This window comes from Schistocerca piceifrons, chromosome X (assembly GCF_021461385.2).
Source record: "Schistocerca piceifrons isolate TAMUIC-IGC-003096 chromosome X, iqSchPice1.1, whole genome shotgun sequence".
Lineage (NCBI taxonomy): Eukaryota > Metazoa > Arthropoda > Insecta > Orthoptera > Acrididae > Schistocerca > Schistocerca piceifrons.
In genome coordinates this window covers 841,573,410-841,598,460 of record NC_060149.1, presented here as the reverse complement: position 1 = coordinate 841,598,460, position 25,051 = coordinate 841,573,410, and the positions used below count along the sequence as shown (strand labels likewise).

General features: G+C 44.5%; 1 protein-coding gene across 2 annotated transcripts in view; it reads left to right on the top strand.

Moving 5' to 3' along the window:
• LOC124721435 (ATP-binding cassette sub-family G member 8) overlaps positions 1–25,051 on the top strand; it is a 323,750-nt gene that overhangs the window by 216,950 nt on the left and 81,749 nt on the right. For both annotated transcript variants that reach the window (XM_047246412.1, XM_047246413.1), the window contains one exon: positions 4,487–4,592. In XM_047246412.1, the coding sequence (XP_047102368.1) occupies positions 4,487–4,592 (106 nt within the window). The remainder of the gene's footprint in view (positions 1–4,486; positions 4,593–25,051) is intronic.

Below are 25,051 nucleotides of genomic sequence, written 5' to 3'. Positions count from 1 at the left end.
ATGAAGGGAGCCCCCAGGATTCCTAACCACCACTAACAATGAAGCTCATTGACTGTAGTAAACTGGGGGACAAAATCTGTTGTTGTTCTAGTTGGTCTAATTCAATCTTAAGCTCATCCTTGATGACCAACAGAATTGGGCAAGCTTCACAAAATCTTAACAAGCTGTTAGTTTTAAATCAGTGAGGGCCTCAAAGTCCATTGCTTTTCCCAAATGAGGTTCAAATAGTGGCACAAATTGTATATAAAGTTTATCAGTGTCAGCACAGGGTACCAATGAGCCAGTGGTGTGCACGTCTTGATGTAATGAAAGTCATCACAAGCATTTGTTACAATAATGCACACTATATTAACATTACATATCTGGCATTAATTAAACACACAAGTAAGAGGGCAGCAACTACAAATAGTTTCCATTGAGCCATTTACTAGCAAGTTATCTCACAAAGCTGTTTCATTAAACATAAAAAAAGTAAGTAAACAGGTGCATGGTTTGGGCAGCTGACAAATTTTATACGTTTGTTTTCTGTATATTGTGGGATAAAAACTTCCTGTAGAGTGTCAAAGAATCAGTCTACTGAATGTATCTTAGCATGTTGTGACTTCATGTTAGAAGCTACCATGCTGACTAAGAGGGACAGAAGTCATGCAACATAAATATAAATAAATCCTTATGTCGTGTGTCTGTTAAGTCATACCAAGAAAGGAGTTACAGTAGCTAATGCACTAGACTCATATTCATGAGGACTGAGATTCAAATTCCCATCTGATCATCTAGATTTTGGTTTCCTGTGGTTACTCTAAATCAGTAAAGGCAGATGCCAGGTTGGTTCCTGTAAAATAATCTTTCTCCATCTGAGTTTGTGCTCTGTTACTCATTACCCCCTAATCAATAGGACATTAGACCCTAATTCTCTTTCCTTCCACGAAACCAGGAAGAAGTAAATCAAAAATTAGTCTCTCTACCTCTATTACATTGAAGAGCCAAAGAAATTGGTACACCTGCCTAATGTTGTGTAGGTCCCCTGCGAACACGCAGAAGTGCCGCAACACAATGTGACATGAACTCGACTAATGTTTGAAGTTGTATTGGAGGGAACTGACACCAAGAACCCTGCAGGGCTGTCGATAAATCCATAAGAGTACGAGGGGGTGGAGATCTCTTCTGAACAACATGTTGCAAGACATCCCAAATATCCTCAATAATGTTCATGTCTGGAGAGTTTGGTGGCCAGCAGAAGTGTTTAAACTCAGAAGAGGGTTCCTGGAGCTACTCTGTAGCAATTCTGGCTGTGTGTGATGTCGCACTGTCCTGCTGGAATCACCCAAGTCCGTCGGAATGCACAATGAACATGAATGGATGCAGATGATCAGACAGGATGCTTACGTATGTGTCATCTGACAGAGTCATATCCAGACGTATCAGGGGTCCCATATCACTCCAGCTGCACTTGCCATTACAGAGGTTCCACCAGCTTGAACAGTACCCTGCCGACATGCAGGGTCCATGCATTCATGAGATTGTCCTGTACATGTCCATCTGCTCAATACAAATTGAAACAAGACTCATCTGATCAGGCAATATGTTTCCAGTCATCAACAGTCCGATGTCAGTGTTGATGGGCCCAGGCGAGGTGTAAACTGTTGTGTCATGCAGTCATCAAGGTTACACGAGTGGGCCTTCAGCTCCAAAATCTCATATTGATGATGTTTCATTGAATGGTTTGCATGCTGACACTTGCTGATGGCCCAGCATTGAGATCTGCAGCAATTTGTGGAAGGGTTGCATTTCTGACATGTTGAATAATTCTCTTCAGATGTCATTGGTCTCATTCTTGCAGAATCTTTTTCCAGCTACAGCAATGTTGGAGATTTGATGGTTTACCAGATTCCTGATATTCATGGTACACTCGTGAAATGTTTGTACGGAAAAATCCCCACTTCATAGCTACCTCAGAGATGCTGTGTCCCATTTCTCATATTCTGACTATAACACCACATTCAGACTCACTTAAATCTTCATAACCTGCCATTGTGGCAGCAGTAACCAATCTAACAACTGTGCCAGACATTTGTTGTCTTGTATAGGCATTGCTGACCACAGTGCCATATTCTGCCTATTTGCATACCTCTGTGCTTGAATACACATGCCTATAACAGTTGCATTTGAGACCTGTTAGAGGTGTCATACTAAGTTACTTGGTCACATAATTAGACTGCCCCTTGTAATGAAAACAAGTAACCAAAGACTAGGATGCAGACAAAGCTTTAAAGAAAGATACAAAGAAGGCTGCTGAGCAGGAATCACAAAGGAAGGATGACCTGCTACAGAAGATGCAACATGACAGAAGAACATGAAGAGGGCTGTACAGTTCCACATTGTGTTCACAGCAAAGGAAAAACAAAGTTCAAGTGTCTAAAGAAACTATTTAGTGTTTCAGCCAAATTGTCTTCTATTTAGTCCAAGAAACTTAGTTAAAACTGAGATCCTGAAACCACCTTCTTGGCAGTGAATTTAGTGTTATTATTATTTTCAGTGACAACATGCAGCCTAATCCTATGAGTTCTACCTTATGTGCAACGTTGTACATCAGTATAATGAGCAGCATAGTTTTCATAAAAGTGGATTGGTATAAACAAACAGTTTATTCTGGCTGTGGAACATGAATTTGGCCCACTTTGTGAGTCATTTGGATCAGAGTTTTACAGATGGAAGCTTACTGAAAAATAAATGGTTTTGCTTCTTGGGCACCATCCACAAATGGAACAGGAAGGAGGAATAGCTGAGCCTATCTTTATTTCTAGCATTTTCTTTATGAATGTGACCACTGCAGTCAAATGGTGGCCATGTATTAACAATGAAATTCATAAGAGAGCAGTTTCATTATGAGATGATTGTTAGTGTGGCTAGTTCCACCTGCTTAGGTGAGTGGTAATGTGCTTGCCTGCCATGCAGCAGGCCCAGGTTCTGCGCTCATGGACTGGGTGTTGTTTTGTCCTCATCATCATCTCATCATCACTGATGTGCAGGTCACCCAATGTGGCGTCACCTGAAATAAGGCTTGCACCCGGCAGCCGACCGAACTTCGCTGGATGGAGCCTCCTGGCCAACAGTACCACACGATCATTTTTTTGTGTTACATATCTGATACATTTGGCATGGAACTTCTCAGTAAATGCAGAGTTTAAGCTTTTCTCCCTTCATCTGCTGACTGCTATTTCCCGGAGGAGCTCCATCACTGGTGTAGTACAGAAACTCTCATGATGAACAGCCACTTCTGCAAGTCTGGACCTACAACTCCATTACCAACAGCTAACATCCATACTCTGCCCTGAAACTTGCAATGTCACCAACATCCACCATTCATCTTCAGGTCAAGATGAACCGTCTAAGTGCATTGGAAGGCTCAACAATTTCATGCGTTTCGACTGATGACAGGAACATCCAAGAGTTGTCACAATCACTGCCATAGAGTCTCAATACCATATGCAGCCAAAGACATTAGCCACTGTTAATGCAGCTTCTAACTGATTGTGGACACTAGCCAACTCACCCTGCACCCATATGCAACGAATATGGTCACCAACAACATTTCACTTTCTGATGGAACTAACTAGGTACATGAAATAATCTAAAGAACAGCACAAAATAGAGTCAATTAAATGCTTTGCAAAGGCTCAGCTGCTGTAAGTCGCACTACTGATTCTTCTACAGCAAAAGCTACCACTCCACTGGGCTAGGTTTTTGATAGGCAGCGATTTACTCAAATCAGTGGATGGTTCTTATGACACCGTGAACATAAAACTCAGAATTTTTATTTATGAGCCCAGCACTTGTAAAGGCAGAAACAAGCAAAGGAGCTACCAATAAAGCTCTAACACATGTGGAAAAAGGTAGCAAATGTGTGATTACACCTTCATAAGTATGTAATAACATAAGTAGCTAAACTAATGCATTGCGCAAACCAAGTACTGTGGCTGCTGACAATGCGTCTGCGAAAGCTGATGTAGTGCTGATACCTTTGTTCATAACTCCTGTGTACCTGTTCTTCAGCCTTTCCATTTTGAGCTTTATTTATATTTTTCCTGATATTCCTTTAGCAAATCCTTTGACCCTCTTGATAAAAATAATTATTTTATTCTTCTTGCTCTATGTATTACTTAATAGTTCACTTATCTCTCGTTGGTAATCATGCCTTGATTGCTACAACCATCCCTCTTTGTGTGCACACGACTCCAACTATTAAAACAACTGCTTTATATTTGATTCTCATACACATCCAGTTGATTTATTTCCCAATTCATTTGTGTGATACTCAAGTAGTGTATATTTTTTGATCTTACAATCAGAGTGCTTGGTACATTCATCTGCCAGTTCCCTGTTGTGATTTCTCTATTCCTTTTACCTATCAATTTCTGAAAAGAAACACTAGTTATTGGAAGTATGAGTTACATTTTCAACTAATATGCTACAATTTTATTTGTAGGTTAGGGGACTGGAAGTTGAAACAGGACAAAAACAGCAGCTACTGCTTGCCGGGATTTCATTTGAAGTTCATGGAGGTGAAATCATGGCTGTTATGGCTACAACAGGTTTGCAATGTTTATTTTAATTTGTTTATACTGCTTTAGTTGTCAGTAAATTACTGAACAAACCTACAAATGACAAGACTGTTGATAAATAATAAATAAAATCTCAGAGCTTCTCAGCAATTTCAAAGTTTAGTATCAGAACAGGCGCGACAACAATGCACTATGTTGTCAGTGTGGATACATTGCGAGTCGATGGTGGCTCCACAATAGCAGGGGTGCAGAACTGTGAGAGGAAAATGAATTTGCCTTGTGAGTTCATCTATGGGAAGCAGAGAGTCTGAAACGACATAGAGACAAGCACGGGAAGTGTAGAGTCTTGTACCATAGGGAGTGAGGGAGAGGATGTTATGGGTCACTGGCATCTTCTTTCTACAACACAAATGTACATGTGGATTAACACATTCTTTATTTACATGAACAGATAGCTGCTACTTAACTTTAACAGAGTCCATGTGTTTTGGTACGAGCTCTTCAATAATAGTACATGTTAGCCTCACTGCTGCTGCAGTATAAGTTCCACTATGTACTGTGGTAGCTTAAGCCCACTCTGCAGTGAACGACAGATGCCAAACTGGATTGCGAGTTAGAGCACCAGTGACTGAGTGGCTGAGTGACTGAGGCCCTCTGGTCATTGGCAGTGATCTCAATACTTGCATTGAGAGGGTGTTGGTGGTATGTTGCTTGTGAATGTGTCCTTGGCCTCTTTCCTGATAGGTGTACTTGATCCTATGCCTACTGTCGATCTTCGCACTACATCTTTGCAGACCGGTGTGCTGCCTACAGCTTACACCAACATCCCCCCCCCCCCCCAAAATGCTACACCATTGTCATGTAGGGAAGATGCAAACAACAGTGGGGAGGGAGGCAGGATGCTGGATGTAGAGATGAGCCGGGAGTTGTCTCTGTGGAGGACGGTGTACTCCCGACCGTACCCCGTCATCTGGTTTGCGAGGCAACAGGAACATCCTCCAGAAAACTGTTGCCAGGGCACATTTACAGGCCTGAGGGCATGTCTTGGGGCGATTACGGTGACAGCAAGTCCATGTCCATCGGGTCAGCGAGCGGGGACGGCGGGGGTGAGGGCGCATCATCCGTCCGCTCCTCCTGGGGTACTCTGATGGCACCAGCAGGGAGCTGCAAAGGCTGCACGGTCCTGTGAGGCTGTGAATCTGGGGGAAGAAACACAGCAGAATCATGGGGCAAATGACACGCTCAAATTTGGTTCTGGTGGCGGTGCTGCAAACCATCGGGACCTGCAATGAAGTACATAAAAGAGCCAATGTGTTCGTGGATTGCACCTCTTTCCCAGCACCCACAGTTGCCATAAACCCTGAAAAGAACAGGATCGTGTAGCATAAAGCAATACTTGTGGACCATTGGCAGTGCCAAATGCTACTGTGGGTGTATCAAATGTAGCAGCGTCCGATGGTGGCAACTATGCAGAAGTTCCGCCAGTGATGGTCCGTCCCATGGGTGGGAGTGATAGGAGGTGAGAAAGAGTTACAGTGATTGTTCCCATGTGTGGGTGGTGCAAAGATTGGCCATCTGTTGTTTAAAAGAGTGTACAAAGTGTTCTGCTTCTCCATTGGAGTGGGCGTGAAATGGAGCACTTGTTAGATGACAAATGCCAATTTGTTCACAAAACTGTTAAAAATCACGTGAAGTGAACTGTGGTCCATTGTCTGACACAAGTACTTCTGGCAAACCTTCTATGCAAAATATAGAGGACAATGCTTGAATGGTGCTACGTGATGTGGTAGAAGCCATAGGCACCGCAAATGGGAACTTGTTAAAAGAGTCTACCACTATGAGCCAACAAGTGTTCCAAAATGTTCCTGCAAAGTCTATGTGCACTTGCTGCCATGGGGATTGAGTCTTAGGCCAAGTTGAGAATCTCTGTGGTGGATCAGATTTGTTTTCCGTGTGTGCACAACACTGTGATGTCATCTGTTCAATGTGGGCATCCATGCCCTGCCAAGTACAGTGCCGTCCCGCTAACTGTTTAGTGCGAACAATTCCCCAATGTCCTAGATGGAGCAATTGCAACACATCCTTTTGCAACACTTTGGGAAAAAGCACACGATTGTCCATTGTCATTTTGAACTAGAATCAACTGTGTTGAACTGAAAGGTTACGCCAACATGCAAAATATCAAAACACAAGCGAGTTCTGAATACTATTCAGTGAACAAGGCCAAGATCTAATGCAAAGAAATCTTGAGATCTGGGTCTGCTTCCATGGCCTTTGCAATTTTACTGTAGTGCATAGGAAAAGATTCCAGCAATTCAGAGTCCTGCACATCGATTTGGCAACTAGATGCGGTAGATGCATCAAAGTCAGAGTCTGGGCCACGCAGAAAGTGAGATACGGAATCTGCATTGCCATGTTTTGCTGTAGGTCTGTACACAGTTTCATACTGATACTGTGAAAGCAACAAAGCCCAACATTGCAATTTTTGAGCAGTGCATGTAGGAACTGCCTTTGACTGGTGGAACAGGGACTGCAAAGACTTGTGATCTGTCACTAAACAGAACTGGCAACCATACAAATATTGATCGAATTTTATCACACCATACACAATAATGAGGGCTTCTTTTTCAATTTGAGAATAATTGCACTGAATATGAGTTAACAACTTTGAGGCAAAAGCAACGGTCTGTCTTGAGCACCAATTCTGTGCAAAAGCACAGTGCCAATTCCGTAGGGAGAAGTCTCAACTTGCAAAACTGCTGACTTGGCAGGGTCAAAATGTGCTAAACACCTGTCACTGAGCAAAGCATTTTTGAGTTTCTGTAATGTGTTGTGGCACTATTTGGTCCACACAAAAGGTACATTTTAGCAACACAAGCGATGCAGTGAAGCCGCAATTTGAGTGGCATTTGGTATGAACCAAATGTAGTACATCATATTGCCTAGTACTGATTGCAGTTTAGAGACATTATGAGGAACAGGCAGGTCACAGATTGCAAGCAAATGAGATTGGAGGGGGTGCACACCTTACTGTTTATCATATGACCTAAGCACTGTAGTTCAGTTTGAAAAGTCCACAGCTCAGGGTCTAGTGGCTAGTGTTGCTGCCTCTGGATCATGGGGTTCCGGGTTCAATCCCCAGCTAGGTTTGGGGTTTTCTCTGCCCGGGGACTGGGTGTTTGTGTTGTCCTCATTACTTCATCCTCATCATCATCATTTGCGACAGTGGCTAGATTGGACTGTGTAAAAATTGGGACTTTGTACGGGTGCTGATGACCATGCAGTTTAGCGCCCCACAACACAAACGTCATCATCATCATCAGTTTGAAAAAAGGCACACTTTGTGAGACAACACTTGAGTCCTGCTTCTGACAACACTTGAAAAAGAGTAAGCAAATTGGCAATGTGTTCCTCTAGTGCACAACCTGAGATGACAATATTGTCAAGATAGTTTGAACAAAATGGCACTTTTGCAGTCAGCTGTTCCAAGTAACATTGAAAAATGACGGGTGCAGCAGCAGTGCCAAAGGGCAAACACAAATACTTGAACAGTCCTAAGTGTGTATTACAATAAACACTTTCTGTGTTTCTTCATCCAATGGAATTTGCAAGTAGGCATTATGCAAATCTATCTTAGAAAAGTAATGTCCTGCTCCGAGCCTGTCCATGAGTTCCTCAGGGCAGCGAGAAGGAGGCACAACCTTAATCTTAGTTTTGGAAGCCTGTTTTTTCTGGGAGCAGGCAAAATTGGTGTTTTTGTACTGTTGCATACAAACTGCTTGGACATGGCCTTTTTTTCCACATATGTAACACATTGCATTACGTGATGGGCAGTCCTGTCTCTTGTGGTGAGCAAAACATCTAGGGTAAGACTTCACTAAATTCACAGGCTTGTTTCATGTCTACATGGTTGTCTGTGCAGCTGTGTACACGCTTGTTACAGCTGCTTGGGGCGGTCGTAAAAAATGGGCGACTCGACCCGACAAATTGGGGCCTGGTCAAAGTTATTGGGTACTATGGCACCCGTATCATATTGCTCTAAGATTTGCAATACTTGGGGAAATGATGGATCAGAGTACTTTAAGATCTGTTCCGATATCCTATCTGGGACATTGAATGTTATTGCATTCTGTATCATGAGAGCACTGTAAAAGTTGCCTCAACTACCACTTCCTGGTCGTGCCTATTAATTCTGTGTACCATCAGTGGTATCTCTGTTCCGGCTTTTTCCGCAAGCAAAAGAAGTGATATCTAGCTGCAGCTACTTGAACTCACTGGTCATGGTAATAAGTTGTGTTCGTCGGGAGACACAGTTGGGAATAATTTTTGTATTAACCTGAACACTGGGGACCTCGCAATCAAAAGGAAATATTGTAACTTTACAGAACCTTGAAAACAATGAACTTGACAATGTGCTTGGAACTGAGTCAGGTGTTCAAGCCATTCTTCGTCTGATTCCTTAAATTGCTGGAATGTTGGGATGCTGGTCAATGGCACTTGTCTGGCTGGTTGGTTGTGCAGTTGACACAGCTTGTGCAGCCAGTAGTTGTTGTGCCATCATCAGTAGGGTAGCAATTTGTTGGTTCTGAAACAGAAAAACTTGTGTTAGATCCGTTGCATTGGCTGTCTGCAGCTGAGGCGGGGAGGCAGAGTTGGAGGGGGTGGGGTAGCCATGGTTTACACAAATATGTTTTATCAAAAAGCAAGCAAAGCCTCTGAAAAGAGAAATTTGATTAGTTCTGCAGCTTCCCTCCTGGAATACATGCAAGAACACAACAACAAATTAGCAAATAGAAATGAGCACCCCTGCAAGCTAAAACATAAGAGAAGCAAGCAAAATTTTTGACTAAATTAATTAGCTTTAGTCACTACTGAATTATCCTCATTGCCACTGTTGAATCCTTTTTACCGCTATAGAGTCTTGTACCATAGGGAGCAAGGGAGAGGATGTTATGGGTGGCTGGTATCCTCTTTCTACAACACAAATGCACACGTGGTTAACATGTTCTTTATTTACATGAACAGATAGCTGACAGAGTCCATGTGTTGTGGTATGAGCTCTTCAATAATAGTACATGTTAGCCTCACTGCTGGTGTAGTACAAGTCCCCCTATGTACTGTTGTAGCTTAAGCCCGCTCTGCAATGAATGACAGACACCAGACTGGAGTGCAAGTTAGAGCGCCAGTAACTAAGCAGCTGGGTGACTGAGGCCCTCTGGTCAGCGGCAGCGATTTAAATACTAGCGGTCGAGAGGGCTCTGGGGGTGTATTGCTTGCAAGTGTGTCCTTGGCCTCTTTCCTGATGGGTGCGCTTGATCCAGCATCTACTATCGATCTTCACGCTACAACTTTGCTGACCGGTGTACTCGCAACAACTTAAAGTAGCACAGGAAGAACTCAGTAGATGGCTGGTGTGGACCGCTAATGGCTAATCACTCTGCACAACCCATGGCACAATACGCTATGCGAGATCCACGGTAGTCAACCTCTGAGAAAGCACTGGCCCAGCCAGCGTACTGCCAGCAAACACCACCAGTGCACATCTCCACCAGCGGATCTGCTCGTACTGTGTGTCGCATGTATCCCCTATGGTGGGTTTCCGCACCATCCCACTGTGCTACCCATGCCAGCTGATCTACTTCCATCATGATACTAAACAAAGGAATACTGGTTGAAGGCTACATAGGGTTGAAAATGACCAGGTTTTTGCTGCAACATCTGCCACAGAACTGGAGAGGCACAAAGGAACCTCGATAGTGAATCAGTTATAAAAGGAGACAACACTGATGCTGCCAGCTTGTGGAATGGCATGGAGGTTGCAGAATGGTGGGGTCCATCGGCAGCAGTGGAGACAATGCCATTTCCATTGGTGAGGGGTGGGAGGAGGGGGAGGAGGATGGATCAAAATCGATGGGCTCCAAATCAGCAGGCACAGGTGTGGGCTTCACTGGGAATCACTGCTGCAGCCAGTGTGAGGGCAGCAGAGTGTGCAGAGGGGCAGCAGCGGGGAAGCACACCACTGCAAGTTGGAGCTCTCATCCAGAGTAATGTTGTGATCCAACATGCCACCCAGCAGACTGTGCTGTGATGTCTCAAAAGGGTATGGACATAGCCAATTTGCACATGAATCAGCTGCTCCCTACCAACACCCACCACAAAAGCTGCCAACTTTTGTGGCCCACCACAACACCCAACAGTCACACCTTGTGCTGGCCGAAGGACCAGGCCCAAAATGGCAGCCCCAGGGGAAAAAATGTATGTGGCGTGCAACCGAGGATGCAGCAAATCCAGGAGATCCTGTGGCCCATGCAAACGTTTTGCCTTTCTGCACACATTGATTGCAACCGTTGCAAATGCAAAAGTCCTCAAACTCCTGTGAAACAGAATGCTGACCATTGTCAAATGCCAGGGTCCTAGGGTATCCCCTCAATGGCAAAAATAATCAGTGCATCAACTGTGGCAGTCAATGACATGGAGGGCAGCTTGGCCAAGTATGGGAAACTGGACAATGCATTGACCACCAATAATCACATATCGCCCAAAAAAGAGCTGGCAAAATCAACCTGAACCCTGTCCTAAGGTTGCTCCGGGACCTGCCAAGGAAAGAACTGGTGTGACAATGGAGCTTGGTTGTGTACACAAGCCCAACAAGAACACAGCAGATGTTTGATGTCACAATAACTTGTCAGCGAGTAGAAGTGATGTTGCACCAATGCCTTCATGTGAATCATAAACCAGTCTGATGCATGCAGCAACTGGAATATGTTATGACACAATGCTAGATGAACAACCACATGACAGCATTGCTCCTATAGGGCAAGTTTGAGAACCCGTAGGACAACATTGACCCTATCACATGTAGGAAAAACATACGCCATGCCTGATCTGCACCCAGAGAGTCATGCTCCAACCAACCCAACTGGACTGCTGAAACGATATTCCAGAAAAGTGTGTCAGTGGCCATGGTGGTCATGACTTTGCATACTTTCGAGGGAAAATGTGACAGAGTTTGTTGTAACAAATCATGTAACATGAACACAAGAGCCTCCAGCTGATTGAACTTGGATTTGGGCCTACTGGGAGCTGCAATCGTACATCAGCATTGGCTTTCTGGGCTGTGAAGTAGTAACAAATATCATAACAACAGTTACTGAGAAAGAGGGTCCACTGCTGCAGCTGGTGGGCGGTCCTATCTGGCACCTCGGAATGAGGGACAAATAAGAAAACCAATGGGTTGTGGTCGGTGATGAGGAGGAACCTCTCCCCATACAGGAAGATGTGGAACTTTTTAACTCTGAAAATAATGGCTAGTGCTTCCTTTTCCACTCATGAATAATTACACTGCACAGTGGGTAGCATTTTTAATCCAAAAGCCTTGGGCTGTTTGCTGCCGTCTAGATTCTGATGGGACATGATGGCATCAATGTCATCCTAATGGCATCAATGTCATCCCGGGACGCATCACAAGCCAGAATAAAAAGTTTATCCAGTATAAAGGAAACCAGACAGGAAGCATAGCATGAGCCTGCTTGAGAGACTGAAAATCCAATTAACAATCTGCAGAATAGACCGTCTCAATGCCCTTCTGGTGAAGCTGGTTATGAGGCTGTCAGTTGTGTGTGGCCTAGGAAATGCGCTGAGCATAATACTAAATCTACCCAAAAAAGATGCTCCTTCATGTTCTTGGGTGCCGGTAGGTTGACAATGGCCTTGATGTTGGTGTCTGTGGGCACAAGACCATCTTTACTAAGCAAATAATAAAAAAAACAAATGCATCTTCAGGGAGAAAAAACCGCACTTCTCCATCTTGTAATGAAGGCCATTCTCTAGGAGGCATTGGAAAACTGACTGAAGGTTTTGTAAATATTCCTCCCAAGTAGGTCCCATGACCCAGATGGCATCAAGTTAATTGACACAACAGGGAATGTCCTGAATCAAATGTTGCAAATACCATTGGCAAATACTCAGTGCTGACAAGATTTCAAAAGGAAACTGGTAAACCCCAAAGAGGTGTTGAGGAACAGGAAAGTCAGATAAACGACATCCAAGGGCAACTGCAGGTAAGTGTCACGCCAGTCATGCAGGAAAAATACTAGCTTCCTGACAACTTTGCCAACAACTCTGCCAGCTGCGAAATGGGATATGAATCTGTGACACGTGTTGACTGTATGTTTAAAATTACCACAAAGGTACTCGGCACCATTGGGCCCACTTGCTTTACAAAATAGGGGAAAGGACACACTGATCCTGCCAATGCTGCAGTGCAAACTTTACCTTGTCATGCATGGTGAAGGGAATGAGGCGGGCATAACAAAATTTGGGTACTGCCGAGAGCTTAAGAGAAACATGAGCCACGACATTTTCTGCTTGGCCCAAGGTATTCTCAAACAGTGGCCTGTAGGACCACAATAATAGGGTGTATACGACCTGGGAGATCCAGGAAAATCCTGGGAATTTTTTCATCCTGGAGAAAACCGGGAAAAACGCAGGAATTTTTTAGAATTCCGGGAATTTTTCATTGTTTTAGTTTTCAGTTAAATTTTTGTGATTTTGACTGGTAAGAACCAATATACTAACAAAGAAGATTACTGTATCCCACTTCTGCATAATAATACTGCAGCAACAAAACATGAACGAGAGAAAAAAAAATGAAAATCACAAAGGAAATGCACTATATACAAACACAAAACACAGTGCTCATACAAGCGTCTGCCAACAGCAAAGTGTGTCAAAGGCACTAGGAAGACTATGCAATGCTTCCTAACAAAAAAATTGCCTCCGATGAGTGTGATGTGACAGCTGTTTACATTAGATTCATTTGAGCAGTTGCAGGCGGGCTCTTGTGCATGCGCAGTTGAGTCGCATATGAGTAGTACCTTCTCCCGCTTCTGGCTACAGATGTGTGGCAGGGCACCACTATCTAATATTGCCCCGGTTCTGAAATATTGTAGGCTCGGGGCTGATGCACGAAACAGTCTGAGTTTTAGTGGGGAGGTGGATAGTCTCCATGGGACCTGTGTTTACATTTGGTGATTTTGCTGTTTCCTCTTCATTTATTGCCCTCACATTAAATGGAAACAAAAAGGATTTCTGTGGCCAGGAGCTATCAAATGAATTAAAATACATTTACATAATTACGGAAGGCTAAAATATGTTATTAGTTTCATGTTTTATTTCCACCTTTCTGACAGTGAAGCATTAATCACCTTGCAGAACAATGAAGCTATTTTTGTCAGTTTGCTAAAGAGATTTGGCTTTTATGAACCTTTTCCGCTGAGGCAGTCAATTTATTTGAAACAAAGTGTTTAATTTCACACTGTTGGCTATTTTCAACTGTTCGCTGCATTTCAAGTGCTCATTTTCCATCTTCTTGCTTGTATGGCACTATGCCAAAATAAAGAATCAAACACAAGATAATACAGTACTGGTACTCAAGAAAATTTACATCTGAATCTGGACATATGAATGTGCACTTTAAGCTGAATTATGCATTTGAGTATGGTTCATGAAATTCCTATGCTCTTGAAGTAACCTCTGACATCTTGCTTATTTTATGACATAATGCAAGATCTTTTAATGTTTTACATGTACGAACATACAGGCTTCCTGCGTCATCGTAGCTGCGCAAGTGCAGTGATGCCTGTTATCTGGCACTCTCTGGCAACTGCTAAAGTGAACCAATTTCTAACAGGTCATGGGAAATTATTGCGAATGGTGGTTTGAAAATCATTACTTTCAAAGGAAATTTCCTTTTACTCAAGACGAACTATGTGCGGGATGTACAATGACTTTCTTAAATCAAAGAGCTTTTGACTCCCATTTAAAAATCAACTGTTTGAGGAAGACCATCTAGTAGAATTTCAAACCCAGTAGATCAGACATTTATGTCGTTATTAAAAATGTTTCTGGCACATTTGTGTGATGTATCTTAAGGTGTAACACACGCAAAAAATATCAACATTATATATAGAAGCTTAGCTTCTCTTGCAGCTCATTAATCTTTGAGACCAGTATTGTATGTGAAAGCTTTGCTTTTCTTGTAGCAACACTATATATATAAATTTAAACCATTAACTTCTCTCATTTGTGTGTTTGCGCTACTTAAGAGTGATCTTGCTACTGGACAACTACATCACATGCCCTATGCTGTCAACAGCTGGTGAGATCACATGACATGAGCTATGACTGACTTACAAAAGCATATCGAAATCTCGATTTCAATGCTTGAGAACGGTAACATGCAGTGTTTGGTGGAATTCGAATTTGTACCTTCATAACACGAAAGTATGCAGTGTACATGTTGCTGCACATCAAAGATCTTTCCAAAAAGTGCCCCCCCCCCCTCCACCAGTTTCATTTTCTGAAGTGCCGCGAAATTCTACGTCGTATGTCGGTGTATAAAACCATAAACATTCAAAGAAGGATTGATAAGTTTTACAGTGCCGAGGAAAAGTATACTGTCACTTGAGGAAAAAGTGTATTTTCGGGAAATCCGGAAAAAATCTGGGAATTTTTTTCCTTGTCCATATATAAACACCCTGAATAAGGAGTCCTAATCATGAAAAATAAATGGATTGAGACACAAAATGCACTTTGTCAATGATCTGGAAGTCAGAAACAGAAAAAGTGTTGAGCCCAGAGATATTTTGCGCCAATGGTGAATTGACCACTAACAAGGTAAGTTTCTGTTCCACAATCTTATAATGTGTGGAGAAGGAGAATTGCTCCCACTCAGGAATGTGCTGTTTATTGTAAGACACAACCTGATGGAGTGGCCATTGCACCTGCAGGTACCCCAAGAGCTGTATGTATCTAAGTTAATTAGGCCAACCACTGCCCCCGTGTTTACCTGAAATTTTACCAGCTACAACCAATGTCAGCAAATTACACCAGGGCTACATGTGTAGGGCATTGAAGGCAGCCCTAGAGTCCAGTGAAAACACCGGGGTGTCCAGTGACCGACTCAAGGCCCATCAACTGTCGTGAACAGTTGCCAAATGACCTATCTGCTACATGTGTAGGGCATTGAAGGCAGCCCTAGAGTCCAGTGAAAACACCGGGGTGTCCAGTGACCGACTCAAGGCCCATCAACTGTCGTGAACAGTTGCCAAATGACCTATCTGCCGGTAGTTGTGGTAAACATGCAACAGATGACTATCAGGCCAAGACCTCTGGCTCACCTGATGATTGGAAGGAGAATAAAAATGTCTCTGAGCACTATGGGACTTAACATCTGAGGTCATCAGTCCCCTAGAACTTAGAACTACTTAAACCTAACTAACCTAAGGACGTCACACACATCCATACCCAAGGCAGGATTTGAACCTGCGACCGTAGCGGTCGCACGGTTCCAGACTGTAGCGCCTAGAACCGCTCAGCCACAGCGGCCGGCAGAAGGAGAATAATACTGAGGACCTGAAAAATGCTGCTATCAGGAAATATGATGCTGTGAGCAGCACAAACCCACCAAGTTTGTCATGGGTGAGGATGCACAATGCCACAAGACTGCTGCACCAGAATTGTCAACTGTAGCAACACATAACAACGCTGCAGGAGACAAGACCACTTGGCATATTCTGCAGGGACCAAGGCCTGTTCACCATGCATTTCCAATTGAGCTACCTACCAATTATCAGGAAGAGTGTCCCTTGCCATTTCCATAAGCTCATGTGATTCCACAATTTGGGCAACATCAGTTTAAAGAAGGGTTGGACAAGGTCCGTGCTCTAGTCTGCACCTTGTGATCAGGAACTAACCTGACAATCATGTCCTGAATTAGCAAGTCTGCATCAGAGGTAGCACATTCAGGACACTCAAAATGACACTTGCACAAGAAACCCTGCAAATCAACAATCGAGGCTGCATACAACTGCCCAGATCACTTGTGGTGCTGGATAAACTGCGACCATGCTGCCACCACATGCGTTTTGTGTCCAAAATAATTATATGTAAGCAACTGACAAAGCTCATCAAAGGCATATTTCTTGGGCTCAGTAGACGATTCCAAATTTTAGAGAACTCTGTATAAACCTGTGCTGCTGGACAACAATTAGGCAGCCTTATCAACTGGATTGACAAAACGCCTTACCTGGCAGTGCACCAAGAACAGGTGCAGATAATTCTCCCACCTTTCTCTTGAATCATTGAAACTGGCAAATGACATCAGCAGTGGCATGGGTGGCACAGAAAATGAAATAGCAGCATCTGGCCCTCAAGCAATGAGACAAGGAGGCAAAGCAAGTCCACATTGTGGGTTATCAGGGCCTGCATCTCCTGCTGCTGTTGCTGCTTCTTCTGGAGATGCGACTTCTGCTACCAGCATTGCAGAAATGCTGGGTCCATGTTCACCCAAGTGAACACTACAGGAAACGGCAAAGAAAATGTAGGGGTGTCGCATGTGTAAGGGCGTAAGTACATCCTTCGTCGCCACTTAGTATCTGCACAGGAGCGACAATGCCACTTCACTACATGGTAGGTGCAGATACTTTGCATGCTGAAGGTGGCTCAGTAATAGTTGGAGAACAGAACCCCAAGAGAATTTGTAATGCTAGTTGATCTATGGGAAGCAGAGATTCCAAAACCACTTTGAGATGAGCACAGGAAGTGGTCTGGTATGGACAGCTAATGACCAACTACTAACCACAACACGTGGCATGATACACTAGGTGAGGTCAGCAGTGGTTGGAAGCTGAGTAAGCACTTCTGCCATCTTCCCATACTATGTGCCGCATGCAACCCCCATGGCAGGTTTCCATACTGTCAAGTAGTGCTACCCTTTCCGGCTCATCTGCCTGCATCATGATGTCTCTTGGCAGGGATACTAAACAAAGGGATGATGGACTTATGTTGACTAGGTCTAAATTTATTTCTCAGTTGTTCTGATGAAACCTTCATTCCTTCTTCATCTGTATGATAATCCATAATTTCTGGAGGTGCCTAATCCACACACTTTGAAAACATCCTCCAGAGATGAAAATAGAGAGCATTTATTTTACAGTTTCGTTCAGAGGAAGGGCAGACGCTAATTTCTTTTGCCATGGCCATCATTGTATATTTTTCACTGATTTGATGGATAAAAACAGATTCTCCATGAGGCTATTTGTGAATTATTCTGTTGTATACAGGAAAATCACAATCCAAGAAAATTTTAGCAAACCATAGGAAGACCTACAGAGCATCAGTACTGGTGCAGGGACTGGCAGTTTACCATTGATATAAATAAATGTTACATATTACACATATATAGGGAGAAAGAGTCATTATTTTTTGACCTTGTGTTAGCTGAGTGGTCAGCAGAACAGTCACATCTATAAGATATCTAGCAGTATGCCTCCACAGCAGGCTAAATTGGGACAACCACATAAAACTAGTTGTAGTAAAATCTAATACCAGGCTGAGATTCATTGGGAAAACCTTAAGAAAATTTAAATCATGAATGAAAGATGTAGCTTATAAGACTCACATCAGTGTGAGACCTTAACAAGTAGGGTAACAGAGAAGATTGTCCAAAGAAGGGCAGTATGTTTTATCATAGATTTGTTTAGCAAGTGCAAGAGTGTCAAAGAAATTCTTATCAAATGCCCACAGCAGACATTGAAAGAGAGACATTGCGCATGATTGAGAAGTTCACTATAAAATTATGTGAGTGTGTGTTTTCCAAGAGTAGTCCCTCCCTCCCACATAAATGGAAAAATCAGCAAAATTCAAGTTTGTATGGATAATTTCTGATTGCCATTCTTCTTGCACACTATTCACAACTGGATCAGGAAAGGGAGGAAATGATAGTGACAGGGAAGCTATTCTCTGCTGCTCCCAGTACAGTGGCTTGCAAAGTACAGTTGAAGATGTAAGAACACTGTATTTCGCTAAACACTGTTGAAAGAAAGAAAAACTGACCTATTTGTTAGTTCTAAGCATAATATAAAAATGATTGCAGATATGATTTCTTTATCATTTCTGTTACTGGGTGAAGCATGTTCTGCATGATTACCGATCTAGAGCACTTTGTGTACCACAAACTCTCTTGATTAAATGTTTGGCTAGATCATGTGAGGACTGGCCAGTGCTACCAATATGACAGGAAAGAAAATAATTGCTAAGAAATACTGTTCTTATTGGTGTACTCTAATATATCTCCTCCTGTCTACAGTCACTTGTGTAACTGCAAGAGTGAAGCTGATTAAAGGAAATAATCATATTTTGCACTTTATGTTACAACAAGAAGAATATACAGAAATTCATAAATACTTAACAGATGTAACCTGCTTGAAGTCTATAGTTGGTGAAAGGTCCAGGTCATATATCAGACTATGGAATGAAACACTGACTTTTACCTCCTGTAATTTGTTGCCTCAACTTCAGAGTTTTAAAATGTTTACATATGCTGGTGGAAGAATGGTACATTTTTGTTTCAAATTCTCATAAATCCACTCAGAACTTCCATCTTACCACTGTTACAACCATCATTACTCCTCTCACTTGACCTTGCACCATCCTATATGAATTTATGTAGTGGAATTTAATTGTTATAGCAATTATGGTCCATAGTACTTTATAGAGCCAACATAAGATACAATAAAGTACATGTTTTGCATATCACTGAACACATTGAATGGACAAACTAATACAGGTTACAGAATAGGCCGAGCACTCTTTTGTGATTGCTTAAATAATACTGCTTCCTTGGCAGCTCACCAGAGAGTGCTGGAGGGCTGACTCAGGTGGCCTCTATAGGTGGACCTGTGGACTGTGTGGACACACAATCTCTGAAATCACATGCGTCATAAGTGAAGGTACATCACTTCTCCCTTCTAGAGTGTGGGAAAACCACACACATACATAAAAATACTAGGCACAGGGAAAACATGGTACAGAAAAAATGCAAGGTACAGAAAAAAACAACTGGTACTGAAAAAGCACTTGTACCATGAAAAAAGGCACTGATCTCACAAGGCACTGAGATTATGAGTCGCGGAAAACATCAATGATGGTACTAATGTCCATTTCATTGTCCAACAATGGCAGTTGCTGCAGCATGTGGCAGGTGCGCACCTGCGAGTAAGAACCCTCCCATGAGAGGTCATAGAGCAGGACCAGGGATGGTGTCTCAATAGCAACATCTTCGTCAAGGTCAGTGGTCACACTGGAGGTATCAGTGGGAGTGTTGGAGATGACGGTCGTACATGACTCAGCTACGGAGACAGCAGCGGCCGCGGTGTCAGGTGCAGTGGTGCAGTGGGGGCTGCACCGGCGACGGCAGTGGAGGAGCGGGGGTAGAGGCAGGGACCCTACTAGAAGTGATCTGCCAGGCAGCAACCCCTGCTGTGGCAGGAAACAGACTGGCTGTGACACAGGACACAGGAACAGACATGGTTGGAGGAAGCCGAAAGGCACGCGTTTAAGCTCACGCAGGCTGGCGTGAGGTCTGGAACAGGACAAGGTAATTAGAGCTTAGAAAAAAGGAGATAACTGGTAGAATACTTAACTTTAATCCATTAATGTTGAACGTAGCTCTTGTCTGTACATTATTTACAATATCAATAGCAACTGAACATGGCGCCTTGCTAGGTCATAGCAAATGATGTAGCTGAAGGCTATGCTAAATATCGTCTCGGCAAATGAGAGCGTATTTTGTCAGTGAACCATCGCTAGCAAAGTCGGCTCTACAACTGGGGCGAGTGCTAGGAAGTCTCTGTAGACCTGCCGTGTGGCGACGCTCGGTCTGCAATCACTGAGAGTGGTGACACGCGGGTCCGACGTTTACTAATGGACTGCGGCCGATTTAAAGGCTACCACCTAGCAAGTGTGGTGTCAGGCGGTGACACCACATTCCTCCCCCGCAAATCGGCGTACGATTGTGTTATAAGGCTTCCGCCCACTGTGGGGAGGACCCCATGTTGATGTATGCGACGATGTGGGGAGCCTAACAACAGGCGAGGCTGTGCCACCTGCACCCCGCCGTTCAGTCCGAGGGGAACTAGGAAACGCCTGGAAACCTGCTCCAGGGTGCACGCCAACAGGCGGTGTATGCGCCCGCAGAGAGACAGGAGGGGCCGAAGGGTCGACATCCATCGGGCCGGGTCACCCGACGGGTGAAGACGACATATGGTCTGGAGCGAGCAAGAGGTCCATGTCGGAGGACAACTGGTCACAGGAAGCGATCGGGGGCACGTGACCCAGGGAGGTGCCCGGCGGCTGCAGCGACGCGTCCACTACGGGCGTTGCCGGCGGGAGAACAGGCGGCGGCGGCACGTCGCCATGGGGCAAAATGGAAGGCAGCGTCGGGAACACCTGGGGCTGAGGCTAGCCAGTAGATGGGTCCCCAGGGCGCTGACCGGATGGCACCGTCGCTGAAAGCAGATGGCGAGCGGCAGATCCCATGCGACGACAGAGGCGCAGCTGGTTGAGATGCTGGCGCACCTCACCAGAGGCCCCCAAAACCAGATACATAGCGCGGCCGAGGCAGCGAAGACTGCGCCCTTCGAGCCAACGCTGTGAACCTCGATAGTGACAATAGTAGGCAACGTCACCTGGAGCAAAAGCAGGCGTCTGTCGCTGCACAAGAACCTGATGCAGCGGATGTAGCAAAGACATCAAGGTTCGATGAGGACGACCATGGAGCAACTCAGCCGGCGAGCGACCATCTCGGGGCTGAGAGCAATACGAGGACAAAAAGGGCAATAACGCGTACTCCCGAGAATGCGACTCTTTTAACTTCAACATCTGTGACTTGAAAGTCCGGACCAATCGTTCAGCGGCACCGTTTGACTGAGGCGAAAACGGCGCGGATGTCAGATGTTGAATACCATTTGCCTTGCAGAATGACTGAAATTCTGCGGACATGAATTGTGGGCCATTGTCGGAAACAATAGTCTGTGGCAGACCTTCAATGCAAAAGATAGCAGATAATGCTTGGATGGTGGCAGATGACGTCGTGGAAGACATCCAGACAACAAAAGGAAAATTACTGAATGAATCGACCAGAACCAACCATCGAGCATTCCAGAATGGACCAGCAAAATCGATGTGTAAGCGTTGCCAAAGGGAAGTGGCTTTTGGCCATGCAAAGAATTTCTGCGGTGGTGCGGATTGTTGTTTGGCACACGCCATGCAAGAAGAGCACATATTCGTAATCGCGGCATCGATTCCGAACCAAGTACAGTGTTGACGAGCAAGTTGTTTCGTTCTCACTATACCCCAATGTCCTTGGTGGAGAAGCTGTAAGACAGAGGACTGTAACGAACGAGGGACCACGACCCTGGACTGATCATTATCAGAACGCAACAGCAAAACACCACGTCGAACAAAAAGTCTCTCCTTGTGAGCAAAAAATCAGCGAACCAATGGATCCCTGATCCGTGACTTTGACAAGGGCCATTGCGTGACTTTGACAAGGGCCATTGCATAGCAACAAAATGCAGAACGATAGCAAGGACAGGGTCGGCAGCTGTGGCTGTAGCTACACGACGAAAATCAATCGGAAACGATTCGACCACGTCATCGGTTTCCGCATCAATGAACATGCAAGCAAGGTCGGAAGAATCGAATGCTCTATCCTCAGCAACAGGCAAACGGGACAATGCATCGGCATTTCCGTGCTTAGCAGTGGACCGATACAAGATATCGTAGCGGTACTGCGAGAGGAAAATAGACCAGCGAATGAATTTCTGCACTGTACGCGGAGGTACAGGCTTGTTCGGATAAAAAAGCGATGTCAAAGGTTTGTGGTCTGTGATGATGGTAAAGTGACGACCATACAAGAAACTTAGTAACACCAAATACGAGAGCCAATGTGTCTTTCTCGATCTGTGAATAATTTCTTTGCGCAGACGAGAGCAATTTGGACGCAAAGGAAATAGGGCGATCATACGATCCATCTGTGTGAGCAAGCACAGCACCGATCCCGAAATCTGATGCAGCTACCATCAACAAAAGGGGTTTCAGGGGATCGAATGGCATAAGGCAAGTATTGGAAAGCAACGCCAATTTCAACTGGCAAAAGGCGCATTCGCATTCCATCGTCCAGATGAACGGAACACCTTTACGGCGTAAGCGATGAAGCGGAGCTGAAATGGAAGAGGCGTGCGGCACATATTTGTTATAATAATTAATTTTTCCCAGTACACTCTGTAGTTGCTTCAAATTCTGCAGCGAAGGCAAGTCTTGTATGGCACAGAGGTGCTCGGGACTGGGATGTATGCCTTGGGCATTGATTACATGTCCCAGGTAGGATAAGTCACGAGCAAAAAACACACATTTGTCCTTCCGCAAGCGAAGACCATTTTGTCGCAAGACCTGAAATAATGTTCTGAGATTGGCCAAATGTTCTTCTTCCGTCTTTCCGGAGATCAGAATATCGTCCAGGTAGTTTGCTGAAGTAGGGACCGACGCACAAACAGATTGCAGATATTGCTGAAACAATGCAGGGGCAGATGCACACCCAAATGGCAGTCGTTTGAATCGATACAAACCAAGATGCGTGTTAACCACCAAAACGCGCTGGGATTCTTCGTCCACCGGTATTTGCAAGTACGCATCTGCCAGGTCCAACTTCTAAAAATATTTACCCGGGCACAGTTTGTCAAAAAGATCTTCTGGGCGGGGTAAAGGAAAAGTTGCAATGACTAGTTGTGGATTCACTGTTGCCTTGAAGTCCACACAAAGTCTCAAGGTTTTGGCAAAATTACTAACGGCGATGCCCAGAGAGAAGCCTGCACACATTCAATCACACCTTGTGATTCCAAATCGTTTAATGTCCTTGCGACCTCATCACACAATGCGTGGGGAACATTGCGTGCTCTGAAAAATTTCGGTTGCGCATTTACGTGCAGTTCCAAATGTGCTTTATAGTTCTTAGTGCAACCAACGCCCGGTGCAAAAATGTCTGCATATTCTTCACATAGACGAGAAACACTGTCTGAAGGCACAGTGTGGTTCACTGATAGGACCTGAATATGCAGTTAGCTTAACATTTGCGGCACGCAACGGAGGTGTGCCCAGCTGTTTGTACGTGTCTTGATTGATCAGTGAAACTGCAGCTCCGGTATCGAGCTGGAATGGTATCACCTTGCCGTGAATGTCCAAGTCTACAAAAAGTTTATTGTCCTGCTGACGACAAGAGCAACTGTCTCGTGCAACGTGAACTGACACTGGTACAGAATCATTTGCGACTTTACAGGATTTCCGGCGATGTCGACGCACACTATTTGTGGGACGAACACAGTCACTGGTAGAGAGAGTGGCACTGGGCGGAGTGGAATGAACTACATGAATTTCCATGGGCGAAGGTTCGCGAGCCTGAGTATTCTTGGTTCGATTCTGGTGCGAAGCAAAGGGCCTGGAAAGGTTGTGATTGTCCGATCTGAGCTTTTTCCGGCAAACACTCTGAACATGTACTTTTTTATTACAGAAAAAGCAAATAGCCTGACGTGATGGGCAATTCTCACGCGAATGTCTAGTAGCACACCGCGGGCATGATTTTAGCACTGCGTTTGCTTGCCTGCGCGGCACACATGGCTGAGAGCCTGGCGGCAGCTGCGCGGACGGGCGCGAGGGCTGTTTACTGTTCCGTGCAGCACGCCCGGCGAGCCGGTTAATGTGACACATGGCTGGTGAAGCTTCAAATGATTCCTGAGCAAAGTCAAGTGTGTCCTGCCGATCCAATATGTCCATCACTTGTTGAAGGGGGGTATTGACTAGTTTCAAAATCTGTTCCCTTATACGAACATCAGAAACGTTCTGTGCAACTGCATCACGTACCATAGTATCTGAATAAGGGAGTCCACATTGACACTCAAAAGCACAATCCCTAGTAAGGCCTTGCAAGGTTGCAACCCACTCCCGATTAGTTTGACCAGCCGTACGTTTTGTACAAAAGAAGGTATACCTTTTTGCAACTACATTGACTGATTCTTTGAAATATGCATCTAATGCAGACAAAATTTCGTCGTAGGACAGAGTTGCTACATCGCGTCGGGGAAATAATTTGACTATCACACGGTACGTTTGGACGCCTATGGAGGAAAGGAGAAAAGGCTGCCGCTCATTACCTTGAATTCTGTAGGCGGCGAGATGGAATCCAAATTGGCATGGCCACTCCGTCCAGCTTTCCAGTGCAGCATCAAAAGAACGAAAAGTTGGTGCAACAGCGTATTGTGGCTGCGGTAGCAGTAGAACGGCGGCTGCCGCATCGTTTTGCATTGCACATTGACCCTGGACGAGCCGTCCAAGGGCATCCAGTAAAGCCTGTGTTTGCTGATTCTGTAAACGATAAAATTCAGACAGTACATCTGGAGATTGTGGCGAAGCCATTACACAAGTAAATCAGGGCAGTGTAGCTAAGAACGCAGAAAACCTCGTCGCCAATATTGTTGTGGATTGGCAGGAGCCAACCCACGGAGTTTTGGAGGAAGCCGAAAGGCACGCATTTAAGCTCACGCAGGCTGGCGTGAGGTCTGGAACAGGACAAGGTAATTAGAACTTAAAAAAAA